Source organism: Peromyscus leucopus, chromosome 17, assembly GCF_004664715.2.
Source record: "Peromyscus leucopus breed LL Stock chromosome 17, UCI_PerLeu_2.1, whole genome shotgun sequence".
NCBI classification, from domain to species: Eukaryota; Metazoa; Chordata; class Mammalia; order Rodentia; family Cricetidae; genus Peromyscus; species Peromyscus leucopus.
Window position 1 is genome coordinate 4810652 of NC_051077.1, and position 19777 is coordinate 4830428.

Genomic DNA, 19777 nt, shown 5'->3' on the forward strand with positions numbered 1-19777 from the left:
CTGGACTGAGTCTACCAGGTTGATCACAGTCCTCGGGGTAGGCTTTGCCCTGGAGGAGGTGGGAATGGGGGGTAGGCTGGGGGTAAGGGGAGGTGGCGGGAGGGGGGAGAATAGGGGAACCCATGGCTGATATGTAGAACTGAATGGTATTGTAAAATAAAATAAAATAAAATTTAAAAAAAGAAAGAAAAATAAACCGATCAGTCATATGAGTGTTGTCCCAGCCATAAATAAGAGCATCCAAGGCACCTAACTGGCCCTGGCTGATGCAGGTACCCACAAGGGGTGCTGAGATCCAGGAGGAAAGCCCCAACCCACAAAAATGAGCAAGCTCGCTCATCTGAGTTTGTAAATGCCAGTGTGTGCTTTCCTCGCTTTCTCTAGTGAGAGCTGACATTTTCTTTTTCATTGTGTTGATTTATAGCAGGTCATTGCTTCACTGCCATTCTAATCAATCATACAGTTGATTGAATCAAATTTACAAATATTTACCTAGTACCTAATGTCCATAAGATATTGCAAGGATGTTCTATGGAATGAAAGGAAACCAAATGAGATTTGAGACAGATCTGGAAGCTGCAGACGTGTACAAATATATTAATAATCATTACCTTCAGAAACATCTATATGAATGCTTGCTGGCTGACATTTAATCTTTTCTTCTAATTAATGTCAATTGTTACAAATCGCTCTAGGACTCACAATGTGGTCAAAATTCTTTTTGCTTATGCATATTTTTAGGGTGAGCTGAGATCGTGGATTTTTTAACTGTAAGAACACAAGTGTTACCTCCCAGCCCCTTTCTGTAGATGTCCTGGCAAGTTCTGTGTCAGCTTGACACCAGCTAGAGTCCTTTGGGAAGAGGGAACCTCAATTGAGAAAATGTCCCCACTGTGTTGACCTGTGAACAAGGTCGTGGTGCATTTTCTTGATTGCTTATTGATATGGGAGAGTCCAGCTCACTATGGGTGGTGCCATTCCTGAGCTGGTGGTCCTGAAGTATAGAAGAACGCAGACTGAGCAAGCTTTGGGGAGGAGTAAATGGTACTCGTCCATAGTATCTGGTTCAGTTCCTGCCTGGAGTTCCTGCCCTGACTTTCCTGGATAATGAACTGCAAGCTATAAGATGAAATGAACCCTTTTCTCCAAGTTGCTTTTGGTCATGGTGTCTTATCATCGCAATAGAAATCCTAAGGCAGTAAAGCAGGCCTACATTTGTGAGGATCCTCCAAGGTTTATTTTCTTTGCTGTTGGGACTTAGTAGGCATGGTAGGTCATTAGGGGTGCAACACTGGATGCTTTTAGAAAGATGCCCAGGGCAAACCAGCAAGGCCGTGACCCCTATTACTGGTGCTGTGAATCATGAATACCTCAGAAAATTCCCCTCACAAACCTTTGGGACTGGACACTCTTGGAACATTTTGAGGACATGCCAGTGTTGAAGAAGCCAGAGTTGCTGAAGGACAAAAGAATGCGGCTGAAAGTCACGATCTCGTTAGTTCTGTGGCCCCATCTTCCCAGATACTCCGCACATCCACATGTGGCCACATTCTCACGGGTATCCAGAACCCACAGATCGTTCAGAGACCCAGCATTTGCTCCATATAAGGACTTGATAGGATCTCTGTCTTTCCTAGATGTATTCAGGACTGAGCCCATCCCAGATAAACATGATGAATACAGATAGGAGCTCCATCACACTGTCCCCAATTGTAGATGCAGCAGGAGTAGACACGTGGTCCCCAGGGCAAACAGCTCTTCTGGAAAATGTCCTGCCACAACCTTTGGAGCCACTGTCTGGCCACCAGCTGCTTGGATATGTGGCTTTTCTTCTCTATGCCCACTAATACATGCATACAACTCCTAAAAACGAAGTCTTTCCTGTGTCAAATAGCATGGAATGATACCCGCTTTGCAAGACAAATCCCAGCTATAGAGCGAGCTCTGTTGCCATTCCCTGTCTGGATTGGTGCTTATCAGAAGTAAACTTGTTTTGTAAGAAAGGAAAAAGATGAGATGCTTTCCAGGGTGTGACTCCCTCAAAACAAGCTAGTACCACATCTGGCCAGATGTTTATTAGTCCCTAAATTTCATGTGGAACATAACTCCTCATAAAGCCATGGAATAAAGCCAACATGCCTACACAGCTCATGTTGTAGAGCCATCTGCTCAGTAATTAATTCCCTTTTTGCCTTGAGAACTAAGTGGTTTCCTTCATCACGTCTTCACTGGCAAGGAGCTTTGGAACTGGGAAAAGCATGTGTCTTCCTTTCTTTAATAATTCTATTCATCTAGGACTGACTGGGCAGTAAGTCAGACCCTTACTTAGCAGGGAAGACAGCAAGGTGCCACATGCCCTATGCCTGCCAAGGGTTTGGTGCAGTAGCATTTGGACTCTCCAGTGTGTCCTTCAGCCTAGGACGGACAGTTCACTAACCCTCTTTATTAACCTTCTCTCTCCTCCACTAGAATTTGAGCATTGTGAGGCTGTTTCTTGCAACAACATTCATAGTACCTGAAATAGCATGTAGCATATTATAGCGATGTACTAAATTTTTGTGTATTTACTTAATGAAATAGTGAATAAATTAATGTGTGAATGAAGAATGAATGAATGGGATTTCTCCATCTCTGTGTAGACTTGCATAAGCTGCAGGTACTGTGGGTTTTAAGGATAAGTTTTCTATATAAAGAGGATGGGAGGTAAGGAGAAGCAAGAGAAAGGAAGACCTAGTGTCTTATTCTGTCTATAGCACCCAGCATACAGTAGACTGCCCTTATATGTTGGGATTTGTGGACTGATTAGCTATGGGTAAGCTACTCCTGTGTGTGGGCTTCTGTAGAAATTCTTTATAGTTCATTATGAATTTGCATCTTTGTTTCTATATACCCTGGGGTTAGAGGCAGATTTTCTTAAATAAAGAATAACATTTGCGACATAAGGAGAGCCAGCTGGCAGACAGCACCGAGAACCCCTTTGACTGCACAGCAAATTGCCACTTTGGCCCATACATCGTGCCTCCGGGTTCCATACCAAGCAGAGCCATGATGAGTCACTGTCTCCAGGACTCCATCTTCTGCCCAAGCCCCCTTTGCCTGGGCCAGGGACTTTATAGAGACTGAGAGTGTGGTGAACCTACCTATCCTGTGAAAAGCTCTGGTTTTTTTTGTTTTTTTTTTTTTCATGGTGCCATAGTGAGCAGAGAATTTTAAGCCTATAAACTTCCATTGCCAAGGAACACCTGGAAGGTACAGAAAGTATCTATTGTGAGGATGCTCCAGATCTGCACGGAGTTTGTCTTAGCACTGCATGTGGGGTGCAGCAAGAGAGCCGTGACCCTTCGCCTTTCACAGTGAGGTGTCTGCAGCCATGATGCCTGTGATGTCTAAAGTCAGCCACCTTCCAACACCTGCACCCTCGTTCTCTTAACAGCTGTGGGCCTCCAGACCACTGGACGGCCATGCTTGGCCAACTCAAAGTGATGGCATGTATTGATTTACCCAGGCCTTGAAGATTCTCGGAGGACCACACTCCAAGGACACTGATTTGTTGTCACAGCTGACATCGGCTGTCTGCCCAGACAGTCTCAATGAGGCAGAAGACTAATCAACACTTGCCTGTGCCGTAGGGAGAATCAATATCTGTATCTTCCTTTCCATTCTAGTCACCTTGGAATTATGACTATGCAGTCCTTGGTGTTTGCTTGGGGCCTCCAAACAGACATTATTTGGTAATGTTGATTTTGCTCTGAAACATCAGGAAGTCAGGTATGCACTGGGTCTGCCCATGCAAGGCGCATTTGCTTTATTGTTCATGAATTCTGTAGAGTGTCACCTCTTCCTTAATTAAGAGACGTTAATATCTAGATACACTTGCCTCTGCAGGTCAGTAGCACCTGTGAGTTGAAATCAGCAAAGATCCACACAGAAGTAGCCCTCCCTCAAAACTCCCATGAGACAAATAGGATTCCAGAATCACTCAAGTAGAGACTCCATTCATATTAAGGGTCTGAGTGAAACTAAGGTGTGTGCACATCGATACACACCATGAGACAAATGGCAGGGCTATCCACCACACAGTTCAAAACTTGTCACCAACACAGTCCACGGCCCCACCCCAGCTGCCACCTAATGTGTCACGGTTATCAACCTGTGGGTTATACCTGGGTTTATTTTCTCACATGTTCCCATATAAGTTTAAGGTCTTCGTGGGCACTGAGGATCGGCCCCAGGACCTTCCACATGATTACCACTGTTCGACATCCTTGGTTCTTTGAAACAGCCTCACTGTGTTACCTATTCTAGTCTCTACTCATGACCTTCATCCCTCTGTAGGTTTGGAAGGGAGACAGTGTATGTGGCTTGTTCAATTTTAACTTCTCTTGCGCAATGGTCTCATTACAAAGTTCCTTGCTGGCCAGCGATGCTGGTGAAGTCCCTTCTGGGTTACCTGGCCCTTAGTGGATTCTGTACACTAAAAATAAAATTGCTTGGTTCTTCACATCACAGATTCCCGTCCAAGCCTTTTCTGTGTGGTGTGATTGATTTGCAGATAGTTAAAACGCAAACAGGAAGTGTCTCAACAGTAAAGCAGCTGCCATCGCCTCATTTCCCAATCTGGGAGATGCCGAGCACCGGTTACACTATAATTTCTTGCTAATTAGCACATTCTAAACAGGCATCTTAGCTGCTAACCCTCAGTGTGGCCCCAAAACTTGTGTGGCCATATAATTGTTTTAAAACTTTAGGGAGAACCATTGTGTAAATGCCTGTGGGAAGTGATTTCAATGTCTTGGTTGATTTATACTTATGTTTTGAGACTAACATTAATTAAAGTGTCAAAATGTCTATAATCTTTTATGTCAATTTTTTTCCCTTCAAAGTTTGGTTTCTCCGGTTCCTCTTCTCATCTAGGCAGTCTTGGGCTTGATTACTGTAATTCTTTTTATGCTGCTATACTTAAAGATCTAATTAAGGAAGTGCTGTGACTCACAGGATGGTGTGTACATCCAGACAGAATGGTGATGCCTGCCATTCAGAATATGCTCTGCATTGATTATATATTTGTGCTTCACACCACAGACCACCAGAATTGGCTTGCAAATGGCATTCTGGATTTGAATTCAGAAGTGGTCTCCTGGAGTCTGGGTATAGATTGATAGTTAAATAAACTTAGAAAGCTAGGACATGGCACTGTTATAGGAAAAGAGAATGGGGCCGTTAGTTCCATTTCATTCAGATTAACTTCTTTCCAACAAAGGGGGTTGATTCAACTCTCCTCCCAGACCTTGGTTAATCCAATGCGAAGTTATGCTTGTAAGCATGGAGAGAGTCACACTGTTATGCATAGGTGTTCCAAGTGGAGTCAGATTGTGCATGCTGGTGTCTCTAATGTGGCCACACTGCATGTGTGTGAGCATCCCAAGTGGAGCCACATTGGTATGAGGTTATCCCCAGTGGGAGCATGCTGTGTGTGTCGAGGGTGTTCTTCGGGAGCCATGTTGTGTGTGTTTGGAAGTATCCCATTAGTAGCATGGATAGAATTTTCTTTCTTATGATTGAATTTCATAAATACACATGTAGTAACTTGATAGCAATCTCTGAAGAAGTAAAGGACTTGGACCAAGCTCCAGGTTGCCATGGTATTTATTCTTCCTGCTCACTTGAGGAATATGGATCATGAGAGGCATTAGGTGACCATGGCATAACAACTACTGAGTGCTTAACAGTAACATAAGCAAGCACAGAGATGGAAGGGGATAATTTCTTCAAGGCCGCAAGACCACATCATCTCATGTCTGTAGAAAGGATGGTGTAGTTATTCCTCACAGCACGGGCAAGGAGGTGCATGAAGCTTGCCTTGCTGACGGTGGTATGTGTATACAGCGTACTTGAAGGGTGGCTCAGCTTTGGCCTAACAGTCATAATTTGTCTTTCGTCCTCATTCTACCATTGTGACTACATGGAGGTGAATCTCAGATATTAAACAACGTGTCATTCTCAAAATGCTGAACAATTATAATAATTAATTCAAGGTATCAAAATAATAAACATTTTAAACTGTATCAAAGCAGAAGTCTGAAGCACTACCAGGATTGTGGGCCCTACAAAAATGTTTCCTGAAATCAACAGCATAATTCCCACATGTGATGTCTGCGACATTTTTGTCTGGGCCATTGTATAAACCTCAAAGATTTCAGGTATCTCTGGGCCCTTCACCTGGGTCTGTGGATGTCACAGGGATGGCATCTATGGTCCCAGGCAGGTTGAAAAAGCACTCAGGTGTAGATTGACTGTGAAAATTAGTAATTATATGGTTTTGCTGCAATACTTTCTAGCAATTAAAAACACATGCGTTTGGATTCACTTTTTAAAAGGTTTAAAAAAAAAAAGGTTTAATAGGAAAATATGGTTGCTGAAGTAATGCATTGTACTGCTGCAGTACGAAGGCTCTCTCTTCAAATGTTCTGACTGTAACCAGTCAAGGCTATCCCCTGACACTGTGTTACTGGCCCCAGGTAGACATTATCTCTGCCCCTCTACACAGGCATTGTGTCCCAGCCTGAGTCCGGGACACACAGACTTTCAGTGCACAGACACAGCTCGGAAAGCTGCCAGGCTATTTTTTTTTCTCGTCACTCAAGAAAGGTCGCCGCCCCTGCCTCCCCGCTAGAGCATAGCAGGCCCTTCTCCGGGTTCAGCAGGGAGAGATGCCCGCTAATTCATTAGTCCCATATGCTATGTGACTCCTACTCTACAGGACCAGGTTCAAGATTCCTATCTTTACCCTGCAGTCAGTGTGTCACCAGTGGGAAGGCATGTGCCTGGTTTCTCTGGGCTCTCTAAGGTCTGTCCTAAGAGTCCCCATAATTATGTTACCGATTTGCTAAAGGGCCATGAAGCAACAAAGTTTTGGTGGTTATATTTTTCCAATGTTGGTTTTTACTTAAACACACACAGTGGGTTCTGCATTGTGAGCTGGGGTGTGGGATGCTTTCTCGGATTGGTGTGAAGTAGAATTTTAATGTTTCCTCAAATTTCCTAGAAAGGCCAACTGCAAACAACTTTCACTTTCTTGGAGTTCGCCTGATAGGAGGTTTGATATTCTCCAGCATGTGTGAAGATAAATGTAACTATTATAGGACAGACACAAACATTTAACCGTGTTGATATGCACAGTGTGTGTGTGTGTGTCCGTGTGTGCATGTGTGTGTCTATGTGCATACACACGTGTGTGTGTTCATGTGTTTGTCCATGTGTGCATGTGTGTGTCCGTGTGCATACACATATGGATTTGGAGCCATGTGAAAACAAGAAGGCAAGTAAGTGCCTTCCTCAACTCACTGTATTTTTAGAGACAGGATCTCTGACCGAATCTGGAGCTCATTGATTTGACTAGACCCCAAGATTCGTAGCTACACCTCCCAGGTTCTAGGATCATAGGCATGGTCCCCTGTACCTGGATTTTTGTCTAGATGGTCCTAGGGGATTAGGCAGATCCTCATGTTTGTATGGTAGGTGGTTTACTCCCTGAGACTTCTCACCAGCCCTACATGCCAATTCCTGATGCTTCATGATTCTGTGTTCTTCACCATCAGCATCTGTGGGGACATGAGATCAAGCAAGACAGAAATGCACCCAGAAAGGATCAACTCTCCTCCTACACACAAACCACATCAAAAGGGAGTAGCATGAGGATGGCTACTTAGTTCCCAGTGCTTTTATGTGGACACGCTTAGGTCAGTGGTTCTCAACCTGTGGGTCATGACCCCCTTGGCATACCTCTGTCTCCGAACAATGTTTACATTACAATTCATAACAGTATCAAAATTGCAGTTATGAACTAGCCAGGAAAATAATTGTATGGTTGGGGGTCACCATAACATGAGGAGCTATAGGAAAGGGTCACAGCTGTAGGAAAGTTGAGGATCACTGCTCTAAGTGCTCTTCCAAGGTAGACCTGCCACTTCTCCTGTGAGTGTGAGCAAGTAGTGTTTGTGTCCTTGATAAATAAACTACAAAGCTATTAAGGGCATAATGAAAAGAAGACTCTAAATGGACTGTGGCCTCCAAGGATGGATGAATGTGCTCCAGTTCAGTCTGCTCACACTTGGCAAGACCCATGCTGACCATTGTAAACCAAGCTGAGAGCCAGGAGGCAGTGTGATTTGCCTGTACACATGTGTCCCTACACTTGACCTCAGAACACAAGAGTCGTGTAGAAAGACAGAGTGATTGGTTCCTCTGGGGTCCTCAGCCTCATCACTGTTGACATTTGGAATGAAGAAGTCCCCATGGTGGGGTAGATCCAAATACCCAGGGTATTCAGAAGTATTAGTAGACTCTATCCGAGAGATGCCAGAGCACCCCATCTCTGCCCTCAGAAGCATCACCAGACTCTCCCAAGGTCACCTGATGGAAAGGTATGACAGACACACCACATCTGTGCACATATGTTCTTCCAGCACGGAAGGGTGGGAGACCCATCCGGAAAGCTCCATGCGGACAGGGCCTTGTTTGCTTGCACCTTGACCAAGGACTTCTGGGCCTTCCCTGACCCACATGAAGTGAGCTGGCAACAGGGCAGTGGCCCTGCCTCTTAATAGATCCACTGAACCCAAATCCCACTCAAGTTCACAAGTGAGAGACTGTGGTAGCTGGCAGATGTGTTCTGTGCCCTTGTATATGCATGAAAGGTGGAGCCTGGCCTAGTCCCCAAGTGTCCTACTAGTTGGGCCAGTCCCTCTCTGACAGGTCACTACATGTACACGCCTGCCTTCTTCTAACCCAGCTTAAATCTGATCAGAGACCAGAGCCCAGGCAAGGCACACCCATGCCAGAGCAGTTATAGAGCCTGATGTCTAAGGCTTCTGAATAGGGCTCTCAGAGTCCAGCAGCTAGCCCCTGCTTGTTTCTGCTCCAACCCCTGATAAATGCTGGAGTCCTCCTCCCAGAAACTGCCAGTGACCGAGCCCCATGAATCCATGGGGAAGAGCCCGGCTCACCCAAGTCTCTTCTTATGTGTGCTTGAGTGGGTGACCTTCCTTTTCAGGGTGACCTCTGAAGCGGGACCCTATCACATAGGTCTCACCATTGCCCTTCCTACACCTTCTCTACTCTCCTGGACCACACATACCCTGTGGAGACTCAGAGAGGCCAAAGGACATGCCCACCAGCAGTGTGTTTCCAGCCGCCAGCCAGCCTCTCTAGCCTAATCAGTTGGCTAGCTGGACTTGGCGTTTTTGTGGTGTTTTTCCCGTGTCCCCCCAAACGTGTTCTGAATGAGCTTTAAAATGTTGAGGCTACTGCCTTTTACCTTCATTATCTGAGAAGCACAAACCAATTCTCAAAATTTTTATAGACAAAAAAAAAATCACCTTTCAAGGCATGTGGCTTTTCTCAGTGTCCCACATTGAGAACACAGCATTTCTATTTTAGAATTTAGCTCTGGGATTCCTGTGGTCTTCTGCTTGGTGACTTGGGCTGTACTGTGAAGTTATTGGATCTTCAGCAAATCTGGGCTGTAATCATGTTCCACCCATGGGGCATAGAGGAAACCAAGGTCAGTGTTTCCAAGACTAAAAAGAGCCCAGACCCCAACAAATGGTCACCAGTAGAGGAGGGAATGAGTGGGGGTGCTGGTCTTTGGTGGAAGAACTCAGGAAAGGTCTGGGGAGACAGCATTGTCAGAGGCAGAGTTGAGACGGGAAAAAGCAAAGGAAACATTCTAAGGAGAAGGAGTAGAGTGAGAAGAACATTGGTGTGACAGGAAGCTCCCAGAGCTGATTGGGGAGGATGTGGGACAGGGCAGTGGTTCAAAAGCCCGGACATCCCACCCATCCCAGGACCCTGGTCATGTGGACCCCAGACTCTGCGACCAGAGAAATGAGGCACAAAAGAGACACCACACAGATGTCTCCATCGGTCACACTTTAGAACTAATTTAGTGTGAGGCGAGGGAGGGCTGGGATTCCAAGAGACATCCAGAAAATCTCCAAGGGGGATGCCATCCCACGGGGTGAATCACAGGCAGGGAACGGTACTGCAGACAGTAACACAGGCTTTCCAGTTTGGGGCCAAGGGAGTAGAGCATGAGGAGTGTGAGTCTTGGGGTATGTATGAAAGGTAGCCATGGGGCAATGTCAGCATGGGTGGAACAGGAATCTTACCATGTATGTATCTGAATCTGAAAATGGTATCAAGAATGTTCTCAGTGTTTAATACCTCTCCTTAAGGGATGATGAACCCCTGTGAGCAAAAGATCTTTGGAGAAGAGAAAAAAAAAAGGGACTTCAGGTGTTTCCTCTGGGGCAGACAAAGCTCAGGGTGATTTGTGGCAGCCATCTCTCTACCAGTTTCTATTCTGACTCTTCCCACAGTGCTCTTTAAAAAAAAATCCCCACTCATCAGCTTTAACACGCTGCCATGATAAGCTCACTACACTTCATCTGTCAGTGTTAAGTAACAACTACTCATCATAAAGATCTTTCTAGACTATACAATCAGAAGAGAGAAAACGGCAGATATTGTCACTTGGCTGTTTGCCTGACATGGGTTTCTCACACCAGGGATTCCCTGCGTGTGCACTGCATTTTTGTCTCTGATGTGGGTCCCTGCCTGCTTCCCTCACCTAGTGTGGTAAAAGGGGGTTTTAGCACAACACCATGACCTCTGTGAAGTTAGTGTAGAGTTGTTCTGTCTCGCACAGACACAGACACGCGGGCACACACATACACATACACACACGTTTCTAACTTGTATTGCTGGATACTTAGGTACTTTTATAATTTTTCTCTATCATTACATATGTCCATACAGGTATCTTTAAGCACAACAGAATCTTGCCCTTTTTTTGCCTGATTTCCTAAGGCCAGATGTCCAGAAACAGACTAACTGGGCTGTGAGGAGTGTGCATATCAGAGCTGTAGACCAGCTCCATGGAGGAATTCAACTGACTGAGCCTTTTTTTTTCTCTCTCTCTCTTATAGCTGTCTCCTACACAAATTATAAGAAGACACCTCCCCCGGTGCCCCCGCGGACCACCTCCAAGCCTCTGATTTCGGTGACGGCCCAGAGCAGCACAGAATCCACACAGGATGCCTACCAGGACGGCCGCGCCCAGAGGATGTCCCCGTGGCCCCAGGATAGCCGTGGCCTCTACAACTCCATGGACAGTCTGGACAGCAACAAGGCCTTGAATCTGGCCCTGGAGACAGCTGCCGCTCAGCGCCATGCCGCTGACGCTCAGAGCAGCTCCACGAGGACCAGCGAAAAGGCGATCCTGGCGTCCAAGGCTGAAGAACTGCTCAAAAGCCGCTGTTCCTCCATCGGGGTCCAGGTAGTCTCCCCTGACCACCCTCTCTAGCACCGGCGTAGGCTGAGCTGAAATTCAAGTCACAGCCCCCAAGTCTGGCCCCTGAACAGAAGCAGGCTAGTCAAGGCTGAGAGGCCACCCGTGCCTGCTACAGCATGAGAGAGGCCAGAGCAGGGTCCACGGAGAGGAGATGCCCCGATACCTAGGGACCCCTGGAAGTGTGGCCCTCCGGGCTGACGGCTAGGTAGCGGATGTGGCTAGATTATCCAGATGCCTGTAAAGGGGGTGAGGGGATCCTGCCACAGTGATCTGTTGAAAACATTTCAGTTTCCAGTCCTCAAGGAGTGTAGAGAATAATGAAGCAAACAGATCCAAGTGCTATGTGGGGAGCGAAGGATGTGCCCCACTGGGGCAGCGTGTGGCTGGGCCCTTTCTCACACAGCCGTCTGCCCCAGAGACCTCTACATATAAGAGCCACACCCTGCCATTTCAGACCCTGCGAGGTTGCCCCGCAGTCCCCTTAGGCCTACCCACCTGGCTGGTCCTGCTACTCTTCCACTGACTCAGGGAGCCTGGCTTGGGTGTAGGGAAGCACACTTAACACGGAATAGGAGGGGTCCTGCCTCACGAGTGGCCTCAGGTGACCTCCTCCATCCAAGCCCTAGTGGACCTGGGTGCTCAGGCCAAGCTTTGCTGTTGGAATTTGCCTCTTGCTTTTTGCACCTCCGCTCGGCCTGTGTCTGGCAGGTTTTAAAGTCATAACGGTTAATTCTAAACACACACACACACACACACACACACACACACACACACACATCCTACAAGGAGGAGGTGCACAGAGGCCTGGGGGGGACAGGCAGAAACCAGGGGGGCGTCAGCCCACTGGCCTGGGTCCTTGAGCCGGGTCTCCACACTGTGGCTTCGTTGTTTTGTTTAGGATTCTGAATTCCCTGATCATCAACCCTACCCAAGGTCAGATGTAAGTATCCAACGTCTCCAATCCAAGTTCGCATGAAGTTGTTTTTGTTTATTTTTTTTTTCTTCTCTCTTCTTTGGATTCTTCCTATGACTGCTCTTGTCACCTCTCTGTCCTGGCTCTATGTGCCAGGCACTTTGCTGGGTGCTTTACACGGTTGCACAGAACCCTCGCCAAGCCTTAGGTATAACTCAGCCCCAACCCCAGGTAAACACACAACTTGAAAGCCTGAGGGGTCCTAGACACAGGGAAAGTGCGGGACATTCGCCGTTTCTCTCTCTCTCTCTAGGCACATCTGTAGTAAGGAGCCAGAGTTCCCCAAATACACAAGGACATATCACTACCAGGTCTTCAAACTCTCCCTGGTGTTCTTTGCCATGGTTGTCCATCAGCGGCCCACCCTAGGACTGAGGAGAAAGTCTCACCTCTGAGAAACTAAAAGGAGCTTATAAAGACGGATCGTCACGCTCCAAAGGGACACAACACTTCCTGGTGCTCCTCCTAGCTGGGCCTGCACCTAGACTCACACACAGTGTCTCCTCCTCACGGCTGGACCCCACACACCTCTGGCCAAGTCTGTGCCTCGGTGAATGTTTCCAGGCACTGTCCTCCTTCACTGTGTTCTGTGGAGGCTGGGCCCATGCCTCCTGTCTCTCAGTACCCCAGCACCTAGCACAGTGCCTGGCTCATAGCCAGCTCTCAGTTCATGTTGGGTATGGAGTGGATGGCTGTATTGGTGGTGAATGCTTAGTGGAGATATGTGTGAACGCCATGACACCAGGTGGTAAACTCACTCGACTTCCTTTTTCTGTGGAGAAAGAAAAAAAAAATTACATGAACCTGGAACTTCACGGGTGTCTAAATAAAAATCCTTTGAAAAGCTAAACTCAAAGTCTAGTCGGAGAAACACAAATGTCAGGGTAACAAGGAGATGTGGCCAGGTCCCAGCTCCACCAGTAAGAGTGAAGACTCAGAGGAGTAGCCTTTGAAACAAGTGAAAGACCATTCATAGGCATCCAGGCACTAGAGACAAGCCAGTGCTTGGGGGGCATGAAGCAGACATAGAGAAGAAGCTTGTGTCCTGTGCCTGCCCCTGACTCTCTGCCATGTCCTCACTTAATCCTCTCTAGTGACCCTGTGGACCAGGTGTCATTATTCCCAACCAATGGAGAGGAAACAGTTGACCAGGGAGGGTAAGTGCCTTGCCCTGAGAGTGCATGGCTGTGCAGTGCCACCATGATGGATGAAGCCCGGGAAGTGGCCTCCCACAGCCCTGACAGAGCTATGCTGCCCAGAGAATAGAAACTAAACTGGGAAGTAATTCTGCACCAGAGGAGCCTGCCTTAGCATCCCTCATGTACCCTGCTGGGATTATCCACCCTGCCTGACCCAGGAACAGCCTTTCTCTGTCCTTGGCTTATGGAGAAGGGCCGTCCACATGGTGTCCGGCTCTGAAGGGCACTGCTTCCTGCCTGGCCCAGACCCCTGCCCAGCTACCCAGTGTCTTAGGGTTTTATTGCTGTGAAGGGACACCATGACCATGGCAATTCTTATAAAGAAAACATAGAGGTGGCTCCCTTATAGTGTCAGAGGTTCAGTCCATTATCATCATGGTGAGGAGCATGGTGGCATGCAGGCAGACATGGTGCTGGAACTGAGAGTCCTGCATCTTGACTCGGGGCAGCAGGAAGTCGACTGACTGTCACACTCAGTGAAGCTTGAGGAAAGAGACCTCAAAGCCCGCCCACTCAGTGATACACTTCCTCCAACAAGACCATGCCTCCTAATAGTCCCTTTGGGGACCATTTTCTTTTAAACCATCATCCCCAGAGCCTTCCTTCTCTGGGGAAACTTGGGCAGAGCCTGTGAATGCACACAGCATACAGTTGGTAAATGTCGCCCTCTCTGATGAACATTATGACCCATTGGCTCCTGGAGTAACCACTCCTAGTCTACAGGTATCATGTGACCCTGTATAGTCAAAACTAAGATCCAGGGGCCTGGAGAGATGGCTCAGTGGTTAGGAGCATGCACTGTTCATGCAGAGGATAGGAACATGTCAGACAACTCACAGAAGCCTAGAACAGCCCCAAGAGATCCAGCGCCTCTGGCCTCCACAGGTATGGCATTCATGCACACATGCACAAACAGACACAAACATACACAGAATTAAAAATAAAGGAACACTGTTTAAAGACTAGGCTCCAGGATCTAAATGGAGCCTGCGGCTCTCTGCACCATGTGGTTCCTGTAGTGCTCTTTCCGTGGCCACGTCCCTCACCCTATCCTCCCTTCCTGCCCAGCTTAGAGTAAACATGCACTCCACACCCCCTGTTCCTTAGATGGTTGGACCCTACATGGTGAACTCGGCCTTAGGAACACGTGGTCGGTTCTTCAGAGCTCTGGACTTTAAACCAGATCTGGAGCTGACCTTTCCAGCCCTGGGGTGAGAAGAAGAGGCTGTGTCCTCTGGAGTGCCTTCACAGGTCATCAGACCTGGAGCTATCTGTCATCTGGCTCCCTCACTCTTCACCATGAAGGGCCTATTTAACCTTTTCCTTTTGTCTGGTTTGGTTTGGTTTGGTTTTCGGTTTTATCAGTGTATGGAGTGTCTGTTGTGGACAGGTCTTCGTTTTGTGTGGGTGTGTGTACTTGTGAAACCACCTTGGGAGAAAGCAGGAAGTCTTCATTCCCGTGGGCCTGGGCATATCTCTGTCACGGGAACAATCACCACAAGGCGCTTCCCAAGCTACCACAGTGAGCAGCATCGCCGGAAGCCTTTGTGACAATTCCTGTGGGGGGTCCTACTGAGATGACTATCCCTACACTGCACTTAGCACATGGCGCGCGCTCGCGTGCGCACGCTTCCATTGTTGTTATGTTGGAACCTCCAAGCTCCTCCATAAGCCATCCTGTTTGGCTCCTGGACTTAGAATGGACCCCTGAAGGAAACATGAGCTTAATCTCAAAAGCAATACATCTGCCTTGCTTCGAGGAAGGCTTACAAGATAGAGCCCAAAGAGCTTGTTTGGAGAGCCAAGATTCCAGTTGGGAGCTCAGGTGTACTCCAGGCTTCTGCCTCAGGATCCAGCAGCAGTTCAGGCTGAGACTACTTTGCTACAGTTTGGTGCCAAACCTGGTCTGGTGAGAGAGAAAACATGGGCATAGGAAAGAATTCCTTAGGCTTATGCCTTATCACGTTTCCTCTTGGGCCTGCAGACATCCATACAGTGTGTGGATATATGCACATACTCAGAGACACGTGTAGACCATCTCCATCAAATTGCTTGTTTCTCAAGCAGATCATATCCACAGATGCCATGCTCACCCTAGCCTCATGGCTCCCCGCTCACTGCTTCCCTCTGTATAGAGCCCTGCAAGAACTGGAAGTAGCCATTCCTAGGAGTGTAAAGGTGCTCTCAGTCACCTCAGAATTACTTGTTTATGTGGTGTTCTTCACTGTTAGCTGGGGAACTCCCGCCCCAATACAGCTCCTGCCTCCAGCCTCACTCAGAAGGGCTTTATTGATTCGTCTTTCTTTGGGTCAGTTCTCCATCCTAAGGGGATCTTCTCGACATGGATCTATGCAGACGTTTTGCACCATGTTTTTGATTTATCCACACTGGTGAGCAAGTTTCCTCAGGAAGCTCCTTGGTTTCTCTTCGCTGTGATCATAGCAGCTCTCTCCTTCCCCTACCTTTCTCCTCTCGGGGTGGCAGATGTTGGCAGATGTTGGCAGATGTTGAGTTCCTTTTGGGCTTGGGGAGTCTTGTTCTTTTTGTTTGTTTGTTTTTAAGATTTATTTATTTATTATGTATACAGTGTTCTGCCTGCACGCATCCCTGCAGGCCAGAAGAGGGCGCCAGATCTCACTACAGATGGTTGTGAGCCACCATGTGGTTGCTGGGAATTGAACTCAGGACCCCTGGAAGAGCAGCCAGTGCTCTTAACCTCTGAGCCATCTCTCCAGCCCTTTGATTGTTTGTTTCAAGACAGGGTTTCTCTGTGTTGACCAGGCTGGCCTTGAATTCAGAAATCTACCTGCCTCTGCCTCCAGAGTGCTGGGATTAAAGACGTGTGCCAACACCGCCTGGCTATCGTTCTTTGGTCACTATGTAGGATATGTCTCTGTGTGTGTGCATCTCTCTCTCTCTCTCTCTCCCCCCACGTCCCCCCCCCGTGTGTGTGTGTGTGTGTGTGTGTGTGTGTGTGTGTACATATGTCTCCTAATACTGTGGCCAGTGATGCCTGCCAATCCATACACTTTAGTCTAACTCCATCAAAAGCATTTTTTATATTTTTAACTTTACAGCCATCATTTAAATAATTGCAGGACATCCATCATCATGACTAAATAATGATTTACTGAAGAGTCCTTTCGCAGCCTCTATTTTCCTATATTTCCCCTTACAAATAATACTGCGATGAAGACCTCACATGGGTCAGAATGTATCACCATCTCTTTCAGCTGCATTCCCAGGAGTGAAGTAAATTAGACAACTATTTTCAATATTTTTATGATAAAAATGTATGCTGTTTCCACTTCAAAAATCTCTCTGAGAGAACTCATGCTAATTTATGTCACTCACATTATTCATCTCTCAAATTTGGCAATGTAAGTCCAGACGTGGAGGTGCATGCCCATAAGCCAGAACTTGGGAGACTGAGACAAGAGAATCTTAAATTTGAGACCAGGTTGGGTGACATAGTAAGATCATGTGTCAAAAAAATAAGTGGTGAAATCTTCAAAAGCTGTAAAAATGACTCAACAGCCACAGAGCATCATACGATGTTCTCATCATTTTGATGTTCTCAAAAGTTTGCTCAAGTACATTTATATGAGTCATCATAAACAATGTCAGAAAGCTAGAACTAACCAAATTATCCCCCATTGAAGACTAAATAAGTAAATTAGGTTTCATTCACAACATAGAATTGTAGATAGTCAGAACACAAGGCAGAACTGGGGTGGAATTCAGGAGTAGAGTGTTTGCCTAGCGTATGCAGAGCCCCTGAGTTCTACCCCTGGCAAAATAAATGAATGAATAAATGGTAGCTCCCTGTGTCCTGACATAGAATTTTAAACATATTCATTTATATTAAGATCTTTCATGTGAAGTACCAGTAATCTGCATGGCCAGCAAGGCACATACAATTGAATAGGGCCATGATCACTTAGAAATAGGAGGCAGAAGGGTGACCCCCTAACAGGAAGAACATTCCAGAATGTTCTTTCTGTATTTGATCCTTCCCTCCTTCCAGCTGTCGGAACCTGGCACCACTGTTCTCTCATCCAGCATCTGTCTCCTTGTAAAACTGACTCGTGGGGATAGGAAATCTAATCAAATCCACCCTTTGATTAGAAATGGCAGAAGCTCTGAGACTTCCTTGGCCATGAGGGGTGCAGAGCAGAGCTCTGAGGTCACAGGCACCTGGGCTGGAATCCTGGCACTGCCTCCAATAAGCTGAGTGCCCTTGGGCAAGTTACTCACCTTTCCTGGTTCTCTAGGAACACCACTGGGGTCTTTGTGTGGATGAATAGATAGATAGATGATAGATAGATAGATGGATGGATGGATGGATGGATGGATGGATGGATGGATGGATGGATGGATGGATAGATAGATAGATAGATAGATAGATAGATAGATAGACAGACAGATAGATAAAAACTTAGGACATTGAGTCAGTATCTGGCTCCTACTCAAGCAAATTATGCACAAACATGACCACTACATCCCCTGGCCTCCTGGGGCCTGGAGGAGCAGCCACAGATCACCATCAGCCCTGGGCCAGTGGTTTCTCCTCCTCAACACATGGTACAGTGGCAAGGTGCTAACTGCTTTGTACTCCCTGGTAGTGACTGTTAGATTTTTAAGAAAATGTGTTTTTATATTATGACATTTGGATTTGCGCTCAACCATCCTGCCAATGCCTCAGATGATGCTTTGGGTAAAGCGGAGGCTGTCTGGTGTCTGGAAGGATCTCCACGGCTTCACCAGCCTTGGCCTCACAGAATTCCTGCCACGGGGACCCCCTGTGTGACAGCTTCCCATAGCTGACAGTCATTCAAATGCCTGGTGGGTTTGTGGGAACCTCTTAGCAAACAGGGGCCGTGGTGAGCATCCTCTTCACGATGCCTGTCTCTGTTGTCACCTTGAGCCGCCTGCTGGCCATCCCCGCCGCCACAAGGCTTCCTCACGTCCCCGAAGGTGCTCTCGTCCCGTGCTGTGTCGTTCTGTGTGCGGCTGCAGCCATTGGTCCACTCCTCTGAGACTGCTTATTTGTCATTGTTAGCTGCGTTTGGTCACACGCTCCTCACCTCCTCCACTGCACAGTGTGATAAGAGCTTTCACGTCCTGTGACAATGCACTCAGCAGACTTTTATATTATATATTTTTTTTCTTTTTTTTTTTTTGCCTGAGCTCAACTAAGCAGTTTTATCTGCATATGTCTAAAAGACTCAAGTGCAGCCTTGAGTTCAAGCAGTTATGTAAAAATTCAATGAAACCCTGGTAGCCACATAATTATACAAAAATGAATGTGCCTCTCTCTCTCTCTCTCTCTCTCTCTCTCTCTCTCTCTCTCTCTCTCTCTCTGCTTAACTGGATCAAGTGCATTTCTGCATTGATAAACAAATACACAGTTAATTACAGCAAATGAACAAGAAGAAATGTAGTCACTGAATAGCTCCCCCGCCTCAGGTCTAAAGCGAGATGTTCTGTGTTGAATTAGGTAGAAACAGCCACGGATTCCGACACGGAGAGCAGAGGCCTACGGGAGTACCACTCTGTTGGTGTACAAGTAGAAGACGGAAAGCGGTAACTCCCCCACCCCACCCCACCGACCCCACCCCCAGGTTGGCTGTGTCCCCCAAGCCAGCTGCTCGCTAATCCTGGGCTGTAAGAGTCTGGATCCCGCTGCACCGGCCATCAGTAATTCATGCTGCCTGCAGAGACAGGCCATTCATTTCTGCTTTCCCCCGTTTATGTCGCTCAAGTATGAATGAACATGGGTCACGTCTTGTTGGTTTTTTTTTTTTTCTTTCTTAGAGGGAAGGGAATAATTCTTTTCAAAGTGATTTACCACCTATTAAAATTGCATCATAGCTCACAGACTTGGAAGGTCAAAGTCCTTTATCCAGAATCCATTCTCAAAAGGAGAGCAGGCTGGAGGCAGGGCAGATGTGTGTCTCGCCTCCTAATGCTGGAAATCATAAGGGAGAAAGAGAAACACAGACAGGCAGGAAGAAGGGAAGGAGGAAGCCAGACGTCAGCCATGTCCTGGAATTGTCCCATTTCATAAGTTTTACCTAAAAGTATAGGACACACCTGTGCATCTGTGACATTATTATTTTTATGTGCATGTGTGTGTGGTTTTTCAAGACAGGGTTTCTCTGTGTAGCCTCAGCTGTCCTGGAACCCACTTTGTGGACCGAGCTGGCCTTGAACTCACAGAGACCCACCTGCTTCTGCCTCCCAAGTGCA

The 19777-nt window shown here is 47.1% G+C and overlaps 1 protein-coding gene across 5 annotated transcripts in view; it reads left to right on the top strand.

The window, feature by feature from the left end:
• The window catches only part of Dlgap2 (DLG associated protein 2), a 742630-nt gene that overhangs the window by 705029 nt on the left and 17824 nt on the right, over positions 1-19777 (top strand). For 4 of the 5 annotated variants that reach the window (XM_028881221.2, XM_028881222.2, XM_037211613.1 and 1 more), the window contains 3 exons: positions 10989-11338; positions 12252-12293; positions 19026-19111. In XM_028881221.2, coding sequence (XP_028737054.1) covers positions 10989-11338; positions 12252-12293; positions 19026-19111 — 478 coding nt within the window. The remainder of the gene's footprint in view (positions 1-10988; positions 11339-12251; positions 12294-19025; positions 19112-19777) is intronic. The other variant, XM_028881224.2, reaches the window with a different exon arrangement.